This window comes from Phalacrocorax carbo (assembly GCF_963921805.1).
Source record: "Phalacrocorax carbo chromosome W unlocalized genomic scaffold, bPhaCar2.1 SUPER_W_unloc_18, whole genome shotgun sequence".
NCBI lineage: Eukaryota > Metazoa > Chordata > Aves > Suliformes > Phalacrocoracidae > Phalacrocorax > Phalacrocorax carbo.
In genome coordinates this window covers 24,518-42,366 of record NW_026990252.1, presented here as the reverse complement: position 1 = coordinate 42,366, position 17,849 = coordinate 24,518, and the positions used below count along the sequence as shown (strand labels likewise).

The following is a 17,849-nucleotide window of genomic DNA, read 5'->3' as shown; positions in this document are numbered from 1 at the left end:
CCCCACCAGCGAGTAGGCTAGGGGTACACAAGAAGTTGGGAGGGAACACAGCTAGGACAGCCGACCCCAACTGACCAAAGGGATATTCCATACCATATGAGGTCATGCTCGGCATATAAAGTTGGGGGAAGAAGAAGGAAGGCGGGGGGGGAACCTGACGTTTGGAGTTATGGGGTTTGTCTTTCCAAGTACCCGTTACATACAATGAAGCCCTGCTTTCCTGGAGATGGCTGAACACCTGCCTGCTGATGGGAAGTAGTGAATGAATTCCTTGTTTTGCTTTGTTTGCATGCGCAGCTTTTGCTTTACCTATCAAACTTTCTTTATCTCAACCCACGAGCTTTCTCACTTTTACCCTTCTGATTCTCTCCCCCATCCCACCGGGGAGGGAGTGAGCGAGCAGTTGTGCGGTGCTTAGTTGCCAGCTGTGGTTAAACCACAACAGTCATCCCGATATACCGTCAAGGGAAGTTTGCTGCTTGCCAGGAGCCAGGATCCGGGACGTCACAGAGTGACTGTCACAGCTGGTTAAAAGCACAGACTGCTATCCCCTACTTCTTTTCCATGTGGACACCAATGACACAGTAAAGCATAGCCTGGGCAAGATCAAGCAGGACTTCAGAGCCCTGGGGGCACAAGTGAAGGGGACAGATGCCCAAGCAATCTTCTCCTCTGTCTTGCGAGTCAGGGATAGGGGTGCGGGCAGAAGTCGACACATCATGCAGATCAACACCTGGCTTGGTGGCTGGTGTTGTCACCAGGGCTTTGGCTTCTATGATCACGGGACGTTCTTTGATGAATATGACCTATTGGGGAGAGATGGGATCCACCTATCTGGAAGAGGAAGGAGAATTTTCACTGGCAGATTGGCTGATTTAGTGAATCGCGCTTTAAACCAGCAAACTTGGGGGGTGGGGTTCAAAGCCGTGACACTTGTGTAGTCACAAGCAACAGGGTGGATGAGCACACCTACCGGAGTAGTGAGGAATGCCCCCCAACCCTCCAAAAAGGTTCTGCCAAAAAGGTGAGACAGTCAACAGTTCAACTGAAGTGTCTATACCAATGCACGCAGCACGGGTAACAAACGGGACAAGCTGGAAGCCACTGTGCAGCTGGAAACCTATGATCTTGTCACTGTCACTGAAACTTGGTGGGATGAATCGCACGACTGGAGCATTGCAATCGATGGCTATAAACTGTTGAGGAGGGACAAGCAAGGAAGGAAAGGGCGGGGGGGTGGGGGTGGGGGTGGTTTGCCCTCTACGTAAAAAAAAAATAAATGGATAGACTGCACAGAGCTGTCTTTGAAAAACAGCAGTACACATGTTGAGAGCTTCATGGCTTCACACCAAAGGCAAATCGTACCAAACTAATCTGGTGGCCTTCTACGATGGAGTGACTGCATTGGTGGACAAGGGAAGAGCTACGGATGTCATCTACCTGGACTTCTGTAAGGCCTTTGACACGGTCCCCCACAACATCCTTGCCGCTAAATTGGAGAGATATGGGTTTGATGGATGGACTTTTAGATGGCTAAGGAACTGGCTGGATGGTCACATCCAGAGAGTTACAGTCAATGGCTCAATGTCCAAATGGAAACCGGTAACAAGTGGTGTTCCTCAGGGGCCCGTATTGGGCCCAATACTGTTGAGTATCTTCATCAATGACATAGACAGTGGGATTGCGTGCACCCTCAGCAAGTTTGCAGATGACATCAAGCTGAGTGGTGCTTGAGGGAAGGGATGCTATCCAGAGGGACCTTGACAGGCTTGAGGGGTGAGCCCCTGCGAACCTCATGAAGTTCAACAAGGCCAAGTGCAAGGTCCTGCACCTGGGTCGGGGCAATCCCCAGCATCAATACAGACGGGGGATGAATGGATTGAGAGCAGCCCTGTGGAGAAGGACTTGGGGGTACTGGTGCATGAAAAATTGAACATGAGCTGGCAATGTGCACTTGCAGCCCAATTGTATCCTGGGCTGCATCAGAAGCAGCATGGCAAGTAGGTCGAGGGAGGTGATTCTCCCCATCTACTCCATTCTCGTGAGATCCCACCTGGAGTACTGCATCCAGCTCTGGGGTCCCCAGCACAAGAAAGACATGGAACTGTTAGAGCGGGTCCAGAGGAGGACCATGAAAATGATCAGAGGGCTGGAACACCTCTCCTATGAGGAAAGGCAGAGAGAGTTGGGGTTGTTCAGCCTGGAGAAGAGAAGGCTCCGGGGAGACCTTATTGCAGCCTTTCAATATCTAAAGGGGGCTTCTACGAAAGATGAAGAGAGACTTTTCCCCAGGGCCTGTAGTGACAGGACAAGGGGCAGTGGTTTTAAACTGAAGGAGGGTAGATTTGGACTGGACATAAGGAAGAAATGCTTTACCATGAGGGTGATGAGACACTGGAACAGGTTGCCCAGAGACGTTTTGGATGCCCCATCATTGGAAGTGTTCAAGGTCAGGTTGGAGGGGACTTTGAGCAATCTGATCTAGTTGAAGATGTCCCTGCCCATGGCAGGTGGGATGGACTAGATGATCTTTAAAGGTCCCTTCCAACCCAAACCATTCTATGATTCTCTGTTATTATTAGAATTTTTTTTTCTTTTTTTCTTTTTTTTTTCAAGAAATCCCAGCAGCAAGTAGAATGGGAGAACTAGGGGGAATCAATCATGAATGCCAAATAGAAAACAATAGGACAAGAATCAATTTTTTCACTGCACAACGGATCTAGAGGTAAATGCTTTTTGATAGAGCAGCCTATATGTGAGTTGGAACATCTGTCATAAGTAGCGTTGCTTGAGGATATAGTGGGTCTCCTGGATCTGTGAACACATTAAGAGAGGACGTCTTAACCACTACAGTTCATGTAAAGATGATAATTTCCCTCATAGAGTCAGCCCCTGAATACCCTTTTATGTAATTTTCAATTTGGTGAGAGTTGAGATAATTGTACTTCAAGAAGTGGATCTGGTACAAATGTGTTTTAAAGCTTAACATTGCATATAGTGCTCCAGATATGGTCCATATTTATGTTTAAAGCTCCTGGAATCCAAAAATGTTCCCTTCAGCTACTGTATCCCAAGCCTTGAGTCATCCAGTTTTGCCTTAGAATCATAGAATTGTTTAGGTTGGAAAGGACCCTTAAGATCATCGAGTCCAACCGTTAACCTAATACTGCCAAGTCCACCACTAAACCATGTCCCTAAGCACCATGTCTACATGTCTTTTAAATACCTCCAGGGATGGTGACTCAACCACTTCCCCGGGCAGCCTGTTCCAATGCTTGGCAACCCTTTTGGTGAAGACATTTTTCCTAATATCCAATCTAAACCTCCCCTGGCGCAACTTGAGGCCGTTTCCTCTCGTTACTTGGGAAAAGAGACCGACACCCACCTTGCTACAACCTCCTTTCAGGTAGTTGTAGAGAGCGATAAGGTCTCCCCCGAGCCTCTTTTTCTCCAGGCTAAACAGCCCCAGCTCCCTCAGCCGCTCCTCACAAGACTTGTTCTCTAGACCCTTCACCAGCTTCGTTGCTCTTCTTTGGGCGTGCTCCAGCACCTCGATATTTTTCTTGTAGTGAGGGGCCCAAAACTGAACACAGTATTCGAGGTGCAGCCTCACCAGTGCCAAGTACAGGGGGATGGATGATCACTTCCCTACTCCTGCTGGCCACACTATTTCTGATACAAGCCAGGATGCTATTGGCCTTCTTGGCCACCTGGGTACACTGCCGGCTCATATTCAGCTGGCTGTTGACCAACACACCCAGGCCCAGGCCCTTTTCTTCCCCAAGACTATCACGTTGCATGGGGTTCTTGTGACCCAAGTGCAGGACCCGGCACTTAGCCTTGTTGAATCTCATAAAATTGGCCTCAGCCCATCGATCCAGCCTGTCCAGATCCCTCTGTAGAGCCTTTCCACCCTCAAGCAGATCAACAATCCCACCCAACTTGGTGTCTGCAGGCTTAATGAGGGTGCACTCGATCCCCTCGTTCAGATCATTGATAAAGATATTAAACAAAACTGGCCCCAAAACTGAGCCCTGGGGAACACCACTCGTGACTGGCCACCAACTGGACTTAACTCCATTCACCACAACTCTTTGGGCCCGACCATCCAGCCAGTTTTTTACCCAGCAGAGAGTATGCCTGTCCAAGCCATGAGCAGCCAGTTTCTCCAGGAGAATGCTGTGGGAAACGGTGTCAAAGGCTTTGCTAAAGTCCAGCTAGATAACATCCACAGCCTTTCCCTCATCCATGAGGCGGGTCACCTGGCCATAGAAGGAGATCAGGTTGGTCAGGCAGGACCTGCCTTTCACGAACCCATGCTGGATGGGCCTGATCCCCTGGTTGTCCTGCACTTGCCTGGTGAGCTCAGTCAAGATGTATCACTCCATAATCTTCCCCTGACAGGCCTGTAGTTCCCCAGATCCTCCTTCTGGCCTTTCTTGTAGATGGGCATCACATTGGCAAGCCTCCAGTGGTCTGGGACCTCCCCTGTTAACCAGGACTGCTCATAAATGATGGAAAGTGGCTTGGCAAGCTCCCCCGCCAGCTCCCTCAGTACTCTCGGGTGGATCCCATCTGGCCCCATAGACTTGTGAGTGTCCAGGTGGCTCAGCAGGTCGTAAACTGCTTCCTCCTGGATTATGGGGGAGTTCATTCCACTCCCCATCCCTGCCTTCCAGCTCAGGAGGCTGAATAGGTTGCAACGAGTGCCCGGACCCTTTTTCTGGTGTGAAGGTAAGTACCTGCACAAGATGTGCACAGGTTGATGATCTGTTGCACCAGGTGGCCGAGTTGCAGGAAACAGTTAGAAGGCTGTGTAGTATTAGTAGAGCCAAGGCAGAGATAGATAGGTGGCTTCAGAACCACGTTCCTGTAGCAGACACCACTGAGAACGAGGCACCTTGGACGCTGGTGACTCGCAAAAGCAGGGCTCCGCTTCAGCCCCTACCCTCCAGCATCACTACCAGCAACAAATTTGAAGCTTTAGCGGCTGCGGACACTCACAAGCAAGGTCTGTGAGGTGCAAGTGCACAAGCAGCACAGAGTGGATACCGTAAAAAGAAGAGATGAGTGCTCGTAGTGGGTGACTCTCTGTTAAAAGGCACTGAGGCACCCATCTGCTGACCTGACAGGGAGTCACAAGAGGTTTGCTCCCTTCCGGGAGCGAAGATCTGAGACATCGCTGAGAGGGTGCCACAACTTGTCAAGAGCATAGATTACTATCCACTGCTACTCTTCCATGTGGGCACAAATGACACGCTGCAAGCCAGAGCCTGGGCAGAACTAAGGAAGACTCTAAAGCCCTGGGGAAGCTAGTGAAAAATACTGGTGCCCAAGTCATCTTCTCCTCCATATTACCTGTTGGAGAAAAACGGGTGACTGGGAATAGTCAAATAATGCATATCAACTCCTGGTTACGTGGCTGGTGTTGACGTGAGGGTTTTGGCTTTTATGACAATGGGACATTCTTCAGCAACCATGGCCTGCTAGGAAGGGATGGAATCCACCTGTCTGGAAGGGGTAAGGGAATCTTTGGAAGCAGGCTGGCCAACTTGGTGAGGAGGGCTTTAAACTGAGGGACTCAGGGGGGTGGGGGCCAAAGTGGCAATGCTAATGCCATCACATCCAACAGGGGAATAAGACAGGTCGACCAGAGCAGCGACAAAGGTGCCTTAGCTGCCTCATGAGATGACAACCAGGAGACCAACCACCTCAAGGGTGTGCATGGCTATAGTGGATCCTCGTGCACCCCTCCAGGGAATCTTGCACGCTCAAGCACCTTTCTGAAATGCCTGTACACCAACGCATGCAGCATGGGGAATAAACAGGAGGAACTAGAGGTCTGTGTGCGGTCACAGGGCCATGATCTCATTGCAGTCACAGAGACATGGTGGGATAGCTCGCATGACTGGACTGAGGTCATGGATGGCTACATGCTTTTCAGGAAAGACAGGCCAGCAAGGCGAGGTGGGGGAGTTGCCCTTTATGTGAGGGAGCAACTGGAATGCATCGAGCTCTGCCTTGGAGTGGAAGGAGAACAAGTTGAGAGCTTGTGGGTAAAAATTAAGGGACAGCCAAATAGGGGCGACACTGTTGTGGGCGTTTGCTACAGGCCACCTGCTCAAGAAGAGGTAGTTGATGAAGCCTTCTACAGACAGCTGGAAGTAACCTCGCAGTCGCAGGCCCTGGTCCTCGTGGGGGACTTCAACCGCCCTGATATTTGCTGGAAAAGCAACACGGCGCGCCAAGCACGATCCAGAAGGTTCCTGCAGAGCATCGAGGGCAACTTTTTGATGCAAGTGGTGGAGGAGCCAACGAGGCGAGATGAGCTGCTGGACCTTATACTAATGAACAAGGAAGGGTTGGTTGAGGATGTGAGGGTTGGGGGTAGCCTTGGCTGCAGTGACCGTGAGATGATGGAGTTCAGGATACTGCATGGTAGAAGCAGGGCAACAAGTAGGATTACAGCCTTGGACTTCAGGAGGGCCAACTTTGGCCTCTTCAAAGACCTGCTTGGAGGAATCCCATGGGCTAGGGCTCTAGAAGGCAGAGGGGTCCAAGAGAGCTGGTCGGTATTCAAGGACCACTTCCTCCGAGCTCAAGATCGGTGCATCCCTAGGAGGAAGAAGTCAGGCAGAGGAGCCAGGAGACATGCATGGATGAGCAAAGAGCTTCTAGAGAAACTCAAATGGAAGAGGGAGGTTTACAGTATGTGGAAAAAGGGACTGGCCACTTGGGAGGAATATAGGAACGTTGTCAGGGTATGCAGAGATGTGACGAGGAAGGCCAAGGCCCACTTGGAGTGAAATTTGGCAACGCATGTCAAAGATAACAAGAAGGGCTTCTTCAAATACATCAGCAGCAAAAGGAAGACTGAGGATACAGTGGGCCCACTGCTGAACAAGGAAGGGGCCCTGGTGATGCAGGATGCAGAGAAGGCGGAGTTACTGAATGCCTTCTTTGCTTCAGTCTTTACTGCTAAGGCTGGCCCTCAGGCATCTCAGCCCCCAGAGGAGAGAGAGGCAATCTGGAGAAAGGAGGACTGATTTCCTCTTGGTTGAGGAGGATTGGGTCAGAGATCACCTAGGTAAGCTGGATCCTCACAAATCCACGGGCCCCGATGGGATGCACCCGCGAGTGCTGAGGGAGCTGGCGAATGTTCTTGCCGAGCCACTCTCCATCATCTTTGAAAGGTCGTGGAGGACAGGAGAGGTGCCCGAGGACTGGACGACAGCAAATGTCACTCCAATCTTCAAAAAGGGCAAGAAGGAGGACCTGGGAAACAATAGGCCAGTCAGCCTCACCTCCATCCCCGAGGAAAGGTGATGGAGCAGTTCATCCTGGAGGTCATCTCCAGGCATGTAGAGGAAAAGAAGGTTATCAGAAGTAGTCAACATGGATTCACCAGGGGAAGATCACGCTTGACCAACCTGATAGCTTTCTGTGATGGCATGACTGGTTGGGTCAGCGAAGGGAGAACAGTGGATGTTGTCTGTCTCGACTTCAGCAAGGCATTCGACACTGTCTCCCATAGCATCCTCATAGACAAGTTAAGGAAGTGTGGGTTGGATGAGCGGACAGTGAGATGGATAGAGAACTGGCTCAACAACAGAACTCACAGGGTCCTGATCAATGGGGCAGAGTCTGGATGGAGGCCCGTAACTAGTGGTGTTCCCCAGGGGTCTGTGCTGGGTCCAGTCCTGTTCAACATAGTCATCAGTGACCTGGATGATGGGATAGAGTGTAACCTCGGCAAGTTCGCTGATGATACCAAGCTGGGAGGAGTGGCTGATACACCAGAAGGCTGTGCTGCCATCCAGCGAGACCTGGACAGGCTGGAGAGCTGGGCCGAGGGGAACCTGATGAAATTCAACAAGAGCAAGTGTAGGGTCCTGCACCTGGGAAGGAACAACCCCATGCACCGGTACAGGATGGGGGCTGACCTACTGGAAAGCAGCTCTGCTGAGAAGGACCTGGGAGTGCAAGCTGACCCACAGCCAGCAATGTGCCCTTGTGGCCAAGGCGGCCAACAGTATCCTGGGCTGCATTAAAAGGAGTGTGGTCAGCAGGTCGAGAGGGGTTATCCTCTCCCTCTACTCTGCCCTAGTGAGACCGCATTTGGAGTACTGTGCCCAGTTTTGGGCCCCCCAGTTCAAGAAGGACAGGGAACTGCTCGAGCAAGTCCAGCGGAGAGCTACGAAGATGATCAGGGGACTGGAACATCTCCCTTATGAGGAAAGGCTGAAAGACTTGGGTTTGTTCAACCTGGAGGAGAGAAGACTGAGGTGGGATCTTATCAATACTTATAAATATCTAAAGGGTGGATGTCAGGAGGATGGGACTGGACTCTTTTCAGTAGAGCCCAATGACAGGACAAGGGTAATGGGCACAAGTTGGAACACAGGAAGTTCCACTTAAATACGAGAAAAAAAACTTCTTTCCTGTGAGGGTGACAGAGCACTGGAACAGGCTGCCCAGGGTGGTTGTGGAGTCTCCTTCCCTGGAGACGTTCAAAACCCGCCTGGACGCAGTCCTGTGCACCCTGCTCTAGGTGTACCTGCTCAAGCAGGGGGGTTGGACAAGATGATCTCCAGAGGTCCCTTCCAACCCCTACCATTCTATGATTCTGTGATTCTGTGAATACCCCGGGGGTAACTGGTCTGATGGTTAAAGACTGAGGCAAAGACGACATTTACTACCTCAGCCGTTTCCTCAACCTCGGTGGCGATGTTCCCCTCCGCGTCCAATAGAGGATGGGGATTCTCTTTGGTTCTCTGTTTGTTGTTAATGTATTTATAAAAAACATTTTTTGTTATCCCTTACAACAGTGGCCAGGTTGAGTTCTAGCTGGGCTTTTGCCTGTCTTATTTTCTCTCTGCAAGACGTAACGAGGGCTCTGTACTCTTCTTGAGTTGCCTGCCCCTTCTTCCAAAAGTGGTAAACTCTCCTTTTTTCCTGAGTGCCAGCAAAAGCTCCCTGTTCAGCCAGGCCAGTCGTCTTCCCCAACAGTTCGTCTTGCGGCACTTGGGGACAACCTGCTCCTGCGCCTGCAAGGCTCCCTTCCTGAAGAGTGCCCAGCCTTCCTGGACTCCTTTGCTTTGCAGGACTTCTTCCTAACGGACTCTCCCAACCAGTGCCCTGAACAGGCCAAAGTCTGCCCTCCGGAAGTACATGGTAGTGGTTCTGCTGACCCCTCTTCTTACTTTGACAAGAATTGAGAACTCAATCATATCATGGTCGCTAAGCCCAAGATGGCCCCTGACCACCACATCTCCTACCAGTCCTCCTCTGTTTGCGAACAGCAGGTCAAGCGAGGCACCTCCCCTGGTAGGCTCACTTACCAGCTGTGTCAGGAAGTTATCTTCCACACACTCTATGTCCCTCCTAGACTGTTTCTTCTCTGCTGTGTTGTATTTCCAGCAGACATCTGGTAAATTGAAGTCCCCCACGAGAACGCTTCGTCTACCTCTTCATCCTGGTTGAGTGGTCTGTAACAGACCCCCAGCAGGATACCTGCCTTGTTGGCCTTCCCCCTCATCCTTACCCATAAGCACTCGACCTTAACATCAAAGTCGCTAAGCTCTGTGCAATCAAAACACTCCCTAACATATAAAGCCACCCCACCACCTCTCCTTCCTTGCCTATCCCTCCCGAAGAGCTTATAGCCATCCATTGCAGCACTCCAGTCGTAAGAGTCATCCCACCATGTCTCTGTGATGGCGACTGTGTCATAGCTATCCCGCTGCAGAATGGCTTCCAGCTCCTCCTGTTTGTTGCCCATGCTGCGTGCATTGGTGTAGATGCACTTGAGATGGGCTATCAATTTCACTCCCAACCCTGGCGCACCACCCCTAGGTTCCTCTCTGGTGGGCCTGGCTATATCCCCTTCCCCCTTTGAACCTTGTTTAAAGCCCTCTCGATGAGCCCCGCCAAGTCATGTGCAAGAATCCTTTTCCCCTTTGAGATAGGTGAACTCCATCTGCCGCCAGCAGGCCTGGTTGGTTTAATCAAAGTTCATGCTTCATTAATTTGGGTGATTATTACTGCAATACCATGGATACGGCATATAGCAACCACAGAAGTGATGACATACAGTATTATATAGCAATTAACATAACACAATTCAGTTCATTGGCTATTTTCACCCAAAACCAAATCCTCTTGAGGTACACACCAGACTCCTCCATCCTCCCACATCACCCACCAAGTGCACCCAGGTCCTCGAGCAAAAGCAATTCCACGAGTGGGTTTGCCTTTGCCAAGGGCTGTTTTCCCCAGCATAATTTTTACGTACACCACAGCCACATTATCCCCTCCCACAGTACGTAAGAGTTCTGACTGGGCAGGGCCAGCTTGATTGGCAGATCCCCTAGTGTTGACTAACCAGGTGGCTTTTGCTAAATGTGTAGCCCAGTGTTTAAATGTCCCACCCACACCCACCCCCACCCCCACCCCCATTGCTCACAGTGTAGTCTTCAACAGTCCATTGTATCGTCCAATTTTCCCGGAGGCTGGTGCATGACAGGGGATGAGATACACCCACTGAATGCCGTGTGCTTTGGCCCAGGTGTCTATAAGGTTGTTTCGGAAATGAGTCCCGTTGTCTAACTCAATTCTTTCTGGGGTGCCATGTCACCCTAAGACTTGTTTTTCAAGGCCCAGGATAGTGTTCCGGGCGGTGGCATGGGGCACGGGATATGTTTCCAGCCAGCCGGTGGTTGCTTCCACCATTTGTAAGCACATGGCGCTTGCCTTGGCAGGTTTGTGGGAGTGTGATATAGTCAATCTGCCAGGCCTCTCCATATTTATATTTCAGCCATCGTCCCCCATACCACAGAGGTTTAACCGCTTGGCTTGCTTGATTGCAGCGCACGTTTCACATTCGTGGATAGCCTGTGCAATAACGTCCATGGTCAAGTCCACCCCTCGATCACGAGCCCATCTGTATGTTGCATCTCTTCCTTGATGGCCTGAGGTGTCATGGGCCCACCGAACTAGAAATAGTTCACCCTTACGCTGCCAGTCCAGATCCACCTCAGCCACTTCAATCTTGGCAGCCTGATCCGCCTGCTGGTTGTTTTGATGTTCTCCAGTGGCCCGACTCTTGGGGACGTGGCCATCCACGTGACGTACCTTTGCAACCAGGTTCTCTACCCGGACAGCAGTATCTTGCAACAATGCAGCAGCCCAGATGGGTTTGCCTCTGCACTGCCAGTTGCTCTGCTTCCATTGCTGTAACCACCCCCACAGGGCATTTGCCACCATCCATGACTCAGCATAGAGATAGAGCACTGGCCACTTTTCCCATTCAGCAATGTCTAAGGCCAGCTGGATGGCCTTTACTTCTGCAAACTGACTCGATTCACCTTCTCCCCCAGCAGTTTCTGTGATTTGTCGTATAGGACTCCATACAGCAGCAGACTTCCATCTCTGATCATTTCCCACAAGAAGACAAGACCTGTCAGTGAACAGGGCATATTGCTTCTCATTTTCATCTTCTGGCAGCTTGTTATACAGTGGGGCCTCTTCAGCACGTGTCACCTCCTCCTCTGGCGATATTCTGAAATCCTTGCCTTCTGGCCAGTCCATGATCACTTCCAAGATTCCTGGGCGACTGGGGTTTCCTATTCGAGACCGTGGGTTGATCAGTGCGACCCACTTACTCCACGTAGCATCACTTGCATGATGTGTAGAGGGGATGTTTCCTTTGAACATCCAGCCCAGCACAGGCAGTCGGGGTGCCAGGAGCAACTGTGCCTCAGTACCAACCACTTCTGAAGCAGCTCGGACCCCTTCATATGCTGCCAATATCTCTTTTTCAGTTGGAGTATAGCGGGCTTCGGACCCTCTGTATCCCCGACTCCAAAACCCTAGGGGTCGACCTCGGGTCTCCCCATGTGCTTTCTGCCAGAGGCTCCAGGTAGGGCCATTTTCCCCGGCTGCAGTGTAGAGTACATTTTTTACATCTTGTCCTGCCCGGACTGGCCCAAGAGCTACTGCATGGACTATTTCTCGTTTAATCTGTTCAAAGGCTTGTCGTTGCTCAGGGCCCCATTTGAAATCATTCTTTTTCCGGGTCACTTGATAGAGAGGGCTTACGATCATACTGTAATTTGGAATACGCATTCTCCAAAAACCCACAACGCCCAAGAAAGCTTGTGTCTCCTTTTTGCTAGTTGGTGGAGACATGGCTGCTATTTTGTTGATCGCCTCCCTTGGAATCTGATGACGTCCATCTTACCATTTTATTCCTAAAATCTGGATCTCCTGTGCAGGTCCCTTGACCTTACTTTGTTTGATGGCAAAACCGGCTTTCAGAAGGATTTGGACTATTTTCTCTCCTTTCTCAAAAACAACTTCTGCTGTATTGCCCACACACTGATGTCATCAATGTACTGAAGGTGTTCTGGAGCTCCACCAGGTTCCAGTGCAGTCTTTGGGAAATGATTGGGCTGTGTTTCCACCCCAGGGGCAGTCGATTCCAGGTGTACTGGACGCCCCTCCAAGTGAAAGCAAACTGTGGCCTGCACTCTGCTGCCAGAGGGATGGAGAAAAACGCATTAGCGTTATCAGCTGTGGAATACCACTTGGCTGCCTTTGACTCCACTTCATACTGAAGTTCTAGCACATCCGGCATGGAAGCACTCAGTGGCGGTGTGACTTCATTCAGGCCACGATCGTCTACTGTTAGCCTCCACTCTCCATTGGACTTCCGCACTGGCCATATGGGACTGTTAAAGGGTGAGCGAGTCTTGCTGATCACTCCTTGTCTCTCCAGTCAACGAATGAGCTCATGGATGGGAATCAGGGAGTCTCGGTTGGTGCGATATTGCCGCCGGTGCACTGTTGTGGTGGCGATTGGCGCCTGTTGTTCTTTGACCTTCAGCAACCCCACAACAGAAGGGTCCTTTGAGAGACCGGGCAAGGTAGACAGCTGTTTCATTCCCTCCGTCTCCAAGGCAGCTACATGAAAGGCCCACTGGTACCCTTTTGGGTCCTTGAAATGCCCTCTCCTGAGGTAGTCTATGCCAGGGATGCATGGAGCCTCTGGGCCAGTCACAGTGGGTTGCTTTTGCCACTCATTCCTGGTTAGGCTCACTTCGGCCTCCAATACATTTAGGTGTTGGGATCTCCGTCACTCCAGCAATATAGATGGGTTCTGTCCCTTTATAGCTTGATGGTGTTAGGGTGCACTGTGCACCCGTGTCCAGTAAAGCCTTATGCTCCTGTGGGTCTGATGTGCCAGGCCATCGAATCCACACAGTCCAGTAAACCCGGTTATCCCTTTCCTCCACCTGGCTGGAGGCAGGGCCCCTCTAGTCCTGGTCATAGCATCCGTTACTCACTTCTTGTAAATGCGAATCAGAAGTCCCTTCATAGAATCATGGAATCATAGATTCATTAAGGTTGGAAAAGACCTCTAAGATCATCAAGTCCAACCGTCAACCCAACACCACCATGCTGCCTAAACCATGTCCCAAATTTCCACGACTACACGCTTTTTTAATATCTACAGGGATGGTGACTCCACCACTTCCCTGGGCAGCCTGTTCCAATGCCTGACCACACTTTCAGTAAAGAAATTTTTCCTAATAGCCAATCTAAACCTCCCCTGACACAACTGGAGGCCATTTCCTCTCGTCCTATCACAAGTTACTTGGGAGAAGAGACCAACACCCACCTCACTACAACCTCCTCTCAGGTAGGTGTAGAGAGCGATATGGTCTCCCCTCAGCCTCCTCTTCTCCAGACTAAACAACCCCAGCTCCTTCAACCTCCCCTCATAAGACTTGTTCTCCAGACCAACTTGGTGTCATCTGCGAACTTACTGAGGGTGCACTCAATCCCCTCATCCAAGGATTTATTAAGATCAGAAATAAAATCAGCGCTTCTACTCTGTCTGGGGAACTGCTCACTGGAAACTGGAGCAGCAATTTTCCTGGAAGAACCCCCCTGAGTGACTGGTTTTCTTTGCAGCTCACGTACCCGTGCCTCTAGGGTCGAGGTAGATTTTCCATCCCACTTCCTTGTGTCCTCTCCGTGGTCACGCAGGTAAAACCATAGGGTGGCCCGTGGTGTGTATCCTCTCTCTTGAGCAAAAGGATGCTTACTCCTAATGGCTGAGATACTGGTCTGTACAGGCGGGGAGTAGGACATATCCTCTTAGAGTTGCTGAACCTCCAGGGACAGTTTCTCCACAGCTGAGATGAGGGAGGAAGAGAGATTTGCTTTGTAATCCCAGAGTCTGTTCGCCACATCCCCCACTGTTGGTGCCTCTTCATCTTTCCAGGCCAGTACTGCCAATGAGTTTGCATGCGATGATGGTGCTCTCCGTACAAACTTCTGCCACATGGGTCGTGTGCACTGGGCTTCATCTGGATCTTTTGGTGACTGTTCATCGTCCAGGTCACCATAAATCACCTCCAGCACGGCTAATTCCCTCAGGTACTGGATACCTCTCTCTACGGTCGTCCATTTTCCTGGGCGATATATACCATCTTCCTTGAAGGGATGCCTGCCTTTCACACCAGACAGGAGTCGCCTCCAGAGGCTGAGGGCTTGTGCCCCTTTGCCGATCGCTTTGTCAATGCCCCCTTCCCCAGAAAGGGATCCCAGTTGTTTGGCTTCCTTCCCCTCTAATTCCAGGCTACTGGCCCCGTTATCCCAGCATCGGAGCAGCCAGGTGACAATGTGCTCACCTAGACAACAGCCAAAATCTTTTCGCATATCTCACAGCTCGCTCAAGGATAGGGATCGGGTAGCTTCTGTCTCTTGTACGATTTCTTCCCCTTCTCCTCGTGATGGCCCTGCTCTTCCATCAACTCTTTCTGAACGAGCTGACTAAAAGTATCCAGTATTTCTTCTTGTGTATAGGGGCGACCGATACCGGCATGGGTTGATTCTCTGGTTCAGCTGCAGTGCCTGTCGCGGGGGTTGGAGTGGCCGCAGTGCCTGTCGTTTTGTCTTCAGATCCAGAGGCCTTCTCTTCCCCTTGGGAGTACTGAATGGTGTTGAACAGGGCTCAGTAGGCATGGGCCAGGCCCCAGCACATTGCAGTGATTTGTGTCTCTCTGGAATTGCCAGGGTGACAGCATACTTCCTCCAAATATTCTACTAATTTTTCAGGATTCTGCACTTGTTCAGGGGCGACGTCCCAAAACACGGGGGGTGCCCACCAACCTCGGCACTTGCCCATACTATCCCACATGCCCTGCCACTCATAAATATCAAGCCTTGGGGCGGATCTCTGGATGATAGTCTTAAATCGCGTAATTGACCTCAGACAAAACCGAAACAATCTGCCCAAGAAATACCAACAGATGTATCTTAACTGCCCAAGGATGTTCAAGATACTGAAAAGTTATTGTAATGAAGGAGGAAACATCATAGAAGAAGGTAGCGAAGGTGCCATTCTGTATTTCCTCCATAAAAAACCTCTCAGAGGAGGAGGTATAATTGCTAATTTTCTCCATGAGGTGGTAGCCGAAGTACAGTAACGGCTTCCATGTAAGACCCAAATAACCAATATAGCTCACGGCCAGTGTTTTAATAACAAATCTCCTAAGCAAAACATCTCTAATCACCGCAGAGCACAGCAGACCACAAAACCCAACACCAATCTTTAACATATACTTGAAAATCAGCATGGTGTAGATTGGACAAACTAGTATTGAGAACAGATGAATCAATGCTGCGACCAGCAACTGTTATTATCTCAAACCCTTTGTGCCACTCGTTGGGCGCCAAAAAGGACTGTTGTGGTTTAACCCTAGCCAGCAACTAAAGCACCACACAGACACTCGCTCACTCCCCGCACCCCAGTGGTATGGGGGAGAGAATCGGAAAGGCAAAAGTAAGAAAACGCATGGGTTGAGATAAGAACGGTTTAATAATAATAATGATAATAGTGATAATGATAATAATGATCGCGATGATGATGATGCAATGAAAAGGAAAACAGCAAGAGAGAGAGAGAAGAGCAAAACCCAGGAAAAAAAAACAAAACAAGTGATGCAACCGCTCACCACCTGCCGGCCAACGTTGCCAGTCCCCAAGCCGCGATTGCTGCATCCCCCGGGCAACTCCCCCCAGTTTATATACTGAGCATGATGTCATAAGGTATGGAATATCCCTTTGGCCAGTTTGGATCAGCTGTCTTGGCTGTGCCCCCTCCCCTCCCGGCTTCTTGTGCACCCGGCAGAGCATGGGAAGCTGGAAAAGTCCTTGACTAGTGTAAGCACTACTTAGCAACAACTAAAACATCAGCGTGTTATCAACATTATTCTCCTACTAAATCCAAAACACAGCATTATACCAGCTACTAGAAAGAAAATTAACTCTATCCCAGTCGAATCCAGGACACCGAGGTCAGGTGCTCCTCAGTGTTGAAAGCCTAAGCAAAAACTGTTTAGCCATTTAGCTTGTGGACACTTGTCATGGGCCAATATAGCCTACCTAAAGGCTCTTGACTGTTCCTAAACCTGTGTGTGTTAGGGGTTGCTGAATCTAGTAGTCCAATGGAGGTGAGGCTGTGCAGCTCCATACCCCCAGGCCCAAGCAGTAGCCAGACTGAACCTGTATTCCCAGTTGGCCTCACACATATACAACATGCATACACGTCTGGTCACAGACAGAAACACTCAGCATTCACACAAACCCAACCAACACCAATGGCCTCATCCTGTTCCCCTCTCTGACTGATCAGGATGAAGGCCTGAAGGTCTGTTAGTAGGAAATATATACATATATGCCATGTGGATCCCTCCAGTAGCTGGGCTTAGACACTCAGTCCATCCAGTAGCTGCAGCCTCACTCTCCCCAGTTGCCTCACACACAGACACGTATATAAAGGGGTCTCTTAGTCAACCCCCAGACTCTATGGTTTCTCCAACAGTTGGCCTGAACACCCTGGTCCCTCCAGTAGCCAACTCCTCTGGTTGTCTCATCCCCAGGGGCACACATGCACACCTGGCTCCCAAGCCACTTAACCCACTTGCCAGCTAGTTAGGTGGTCACGCACCAACATGCGTGCCCCCACTTGCTCCAGTTGCCGGCACCCCAGACACATGGGCCCTATGACCCGTGGTCTGACTCTAGTTGCTAGCATTTAGGCCTCCATGCACACATGTACACAAAGAATAGAGTTCCCTCATCCAGGAAAAGAGCTAAAATGGATTTTAATGAGAAGACAGGACAGACTGTGCTGACCAGGTGCAGGGTATGGCCAGACAAGCGTACTGACCGACCATCTGTTTATCTGTGACCGGCCCCTTTTACCCCTCTGTTTTCCCATGCTTGTTTTTCCCCAAACCATCTAGATCCCTCCCTTCCCCTGCCTTTGCTTCCTCCCCTAAGCATCCCATAATAAGTCTTGTGTGATCCTAAAATGCTCTTCCCCTGCATCCCATAATGTGTCCCATATTCCCTAGGCAGTACCCCCCCACCCCTCACCCTGCCGGCCTGTGAGGTGATCCAGAGAGCCTCTCCTATTGACTCATCTTAGAATCATAGAATTGTTTAGGTTGGAAAAGACCCTTAAGGTCATCGAGTCCAACCGTCAGCATCTTGACACCGTCTTGATGGGTGTCACCCCTGGACAATGACAATGGGGCTGAGGCTTTCCTGGGACAGCCCTAGGAGGAGCCGGGGCAGGGTGTCCCTTACTCTGACTGTTATTGGGGTTCCCCTGCCTACCGCTGTGCCTCTGTGCTTCCTCCTGCATGTGTGGAGATGAGCCTTTGATAGGCTGATGGCTCTTCTGCGGTAGGCCTGGGCAGATTATTCTTCAGGTTCCCCCACCTGCCATTGTTCCTCTGGAGACAAGCTATTTTTATCACATAACCTAACAG

At 50.6% G+C, this 17,849-nt stretch overlaps 1 protein-coding gene across 1 annotated transcript; it reads left to right on the top strand.

The window, feature by feature from the left end:
• Positions 1-4,136: 4,136 nt before the first annotated feature.
• LOC135310836 (uncharacterized) lies at positions 4,137-17,503 on the top strand. Its single transcript, XM_064439884.1, is given in 9 exon segments — positions 4,137-4,283; positions 4,783-5,015; positions 6,113-6,361; positions 6,770-7,003; positions 7,038-7,314; positions 7,317-7,981; positions 7,983-8,106; positions 8,985-9,174; positions 17,430-17,503. Coding segments are annotated over 9 exon segments (2,193 nt in total).
• Positions 17,504-17,849: the final 346 nt, after the last annotated feature.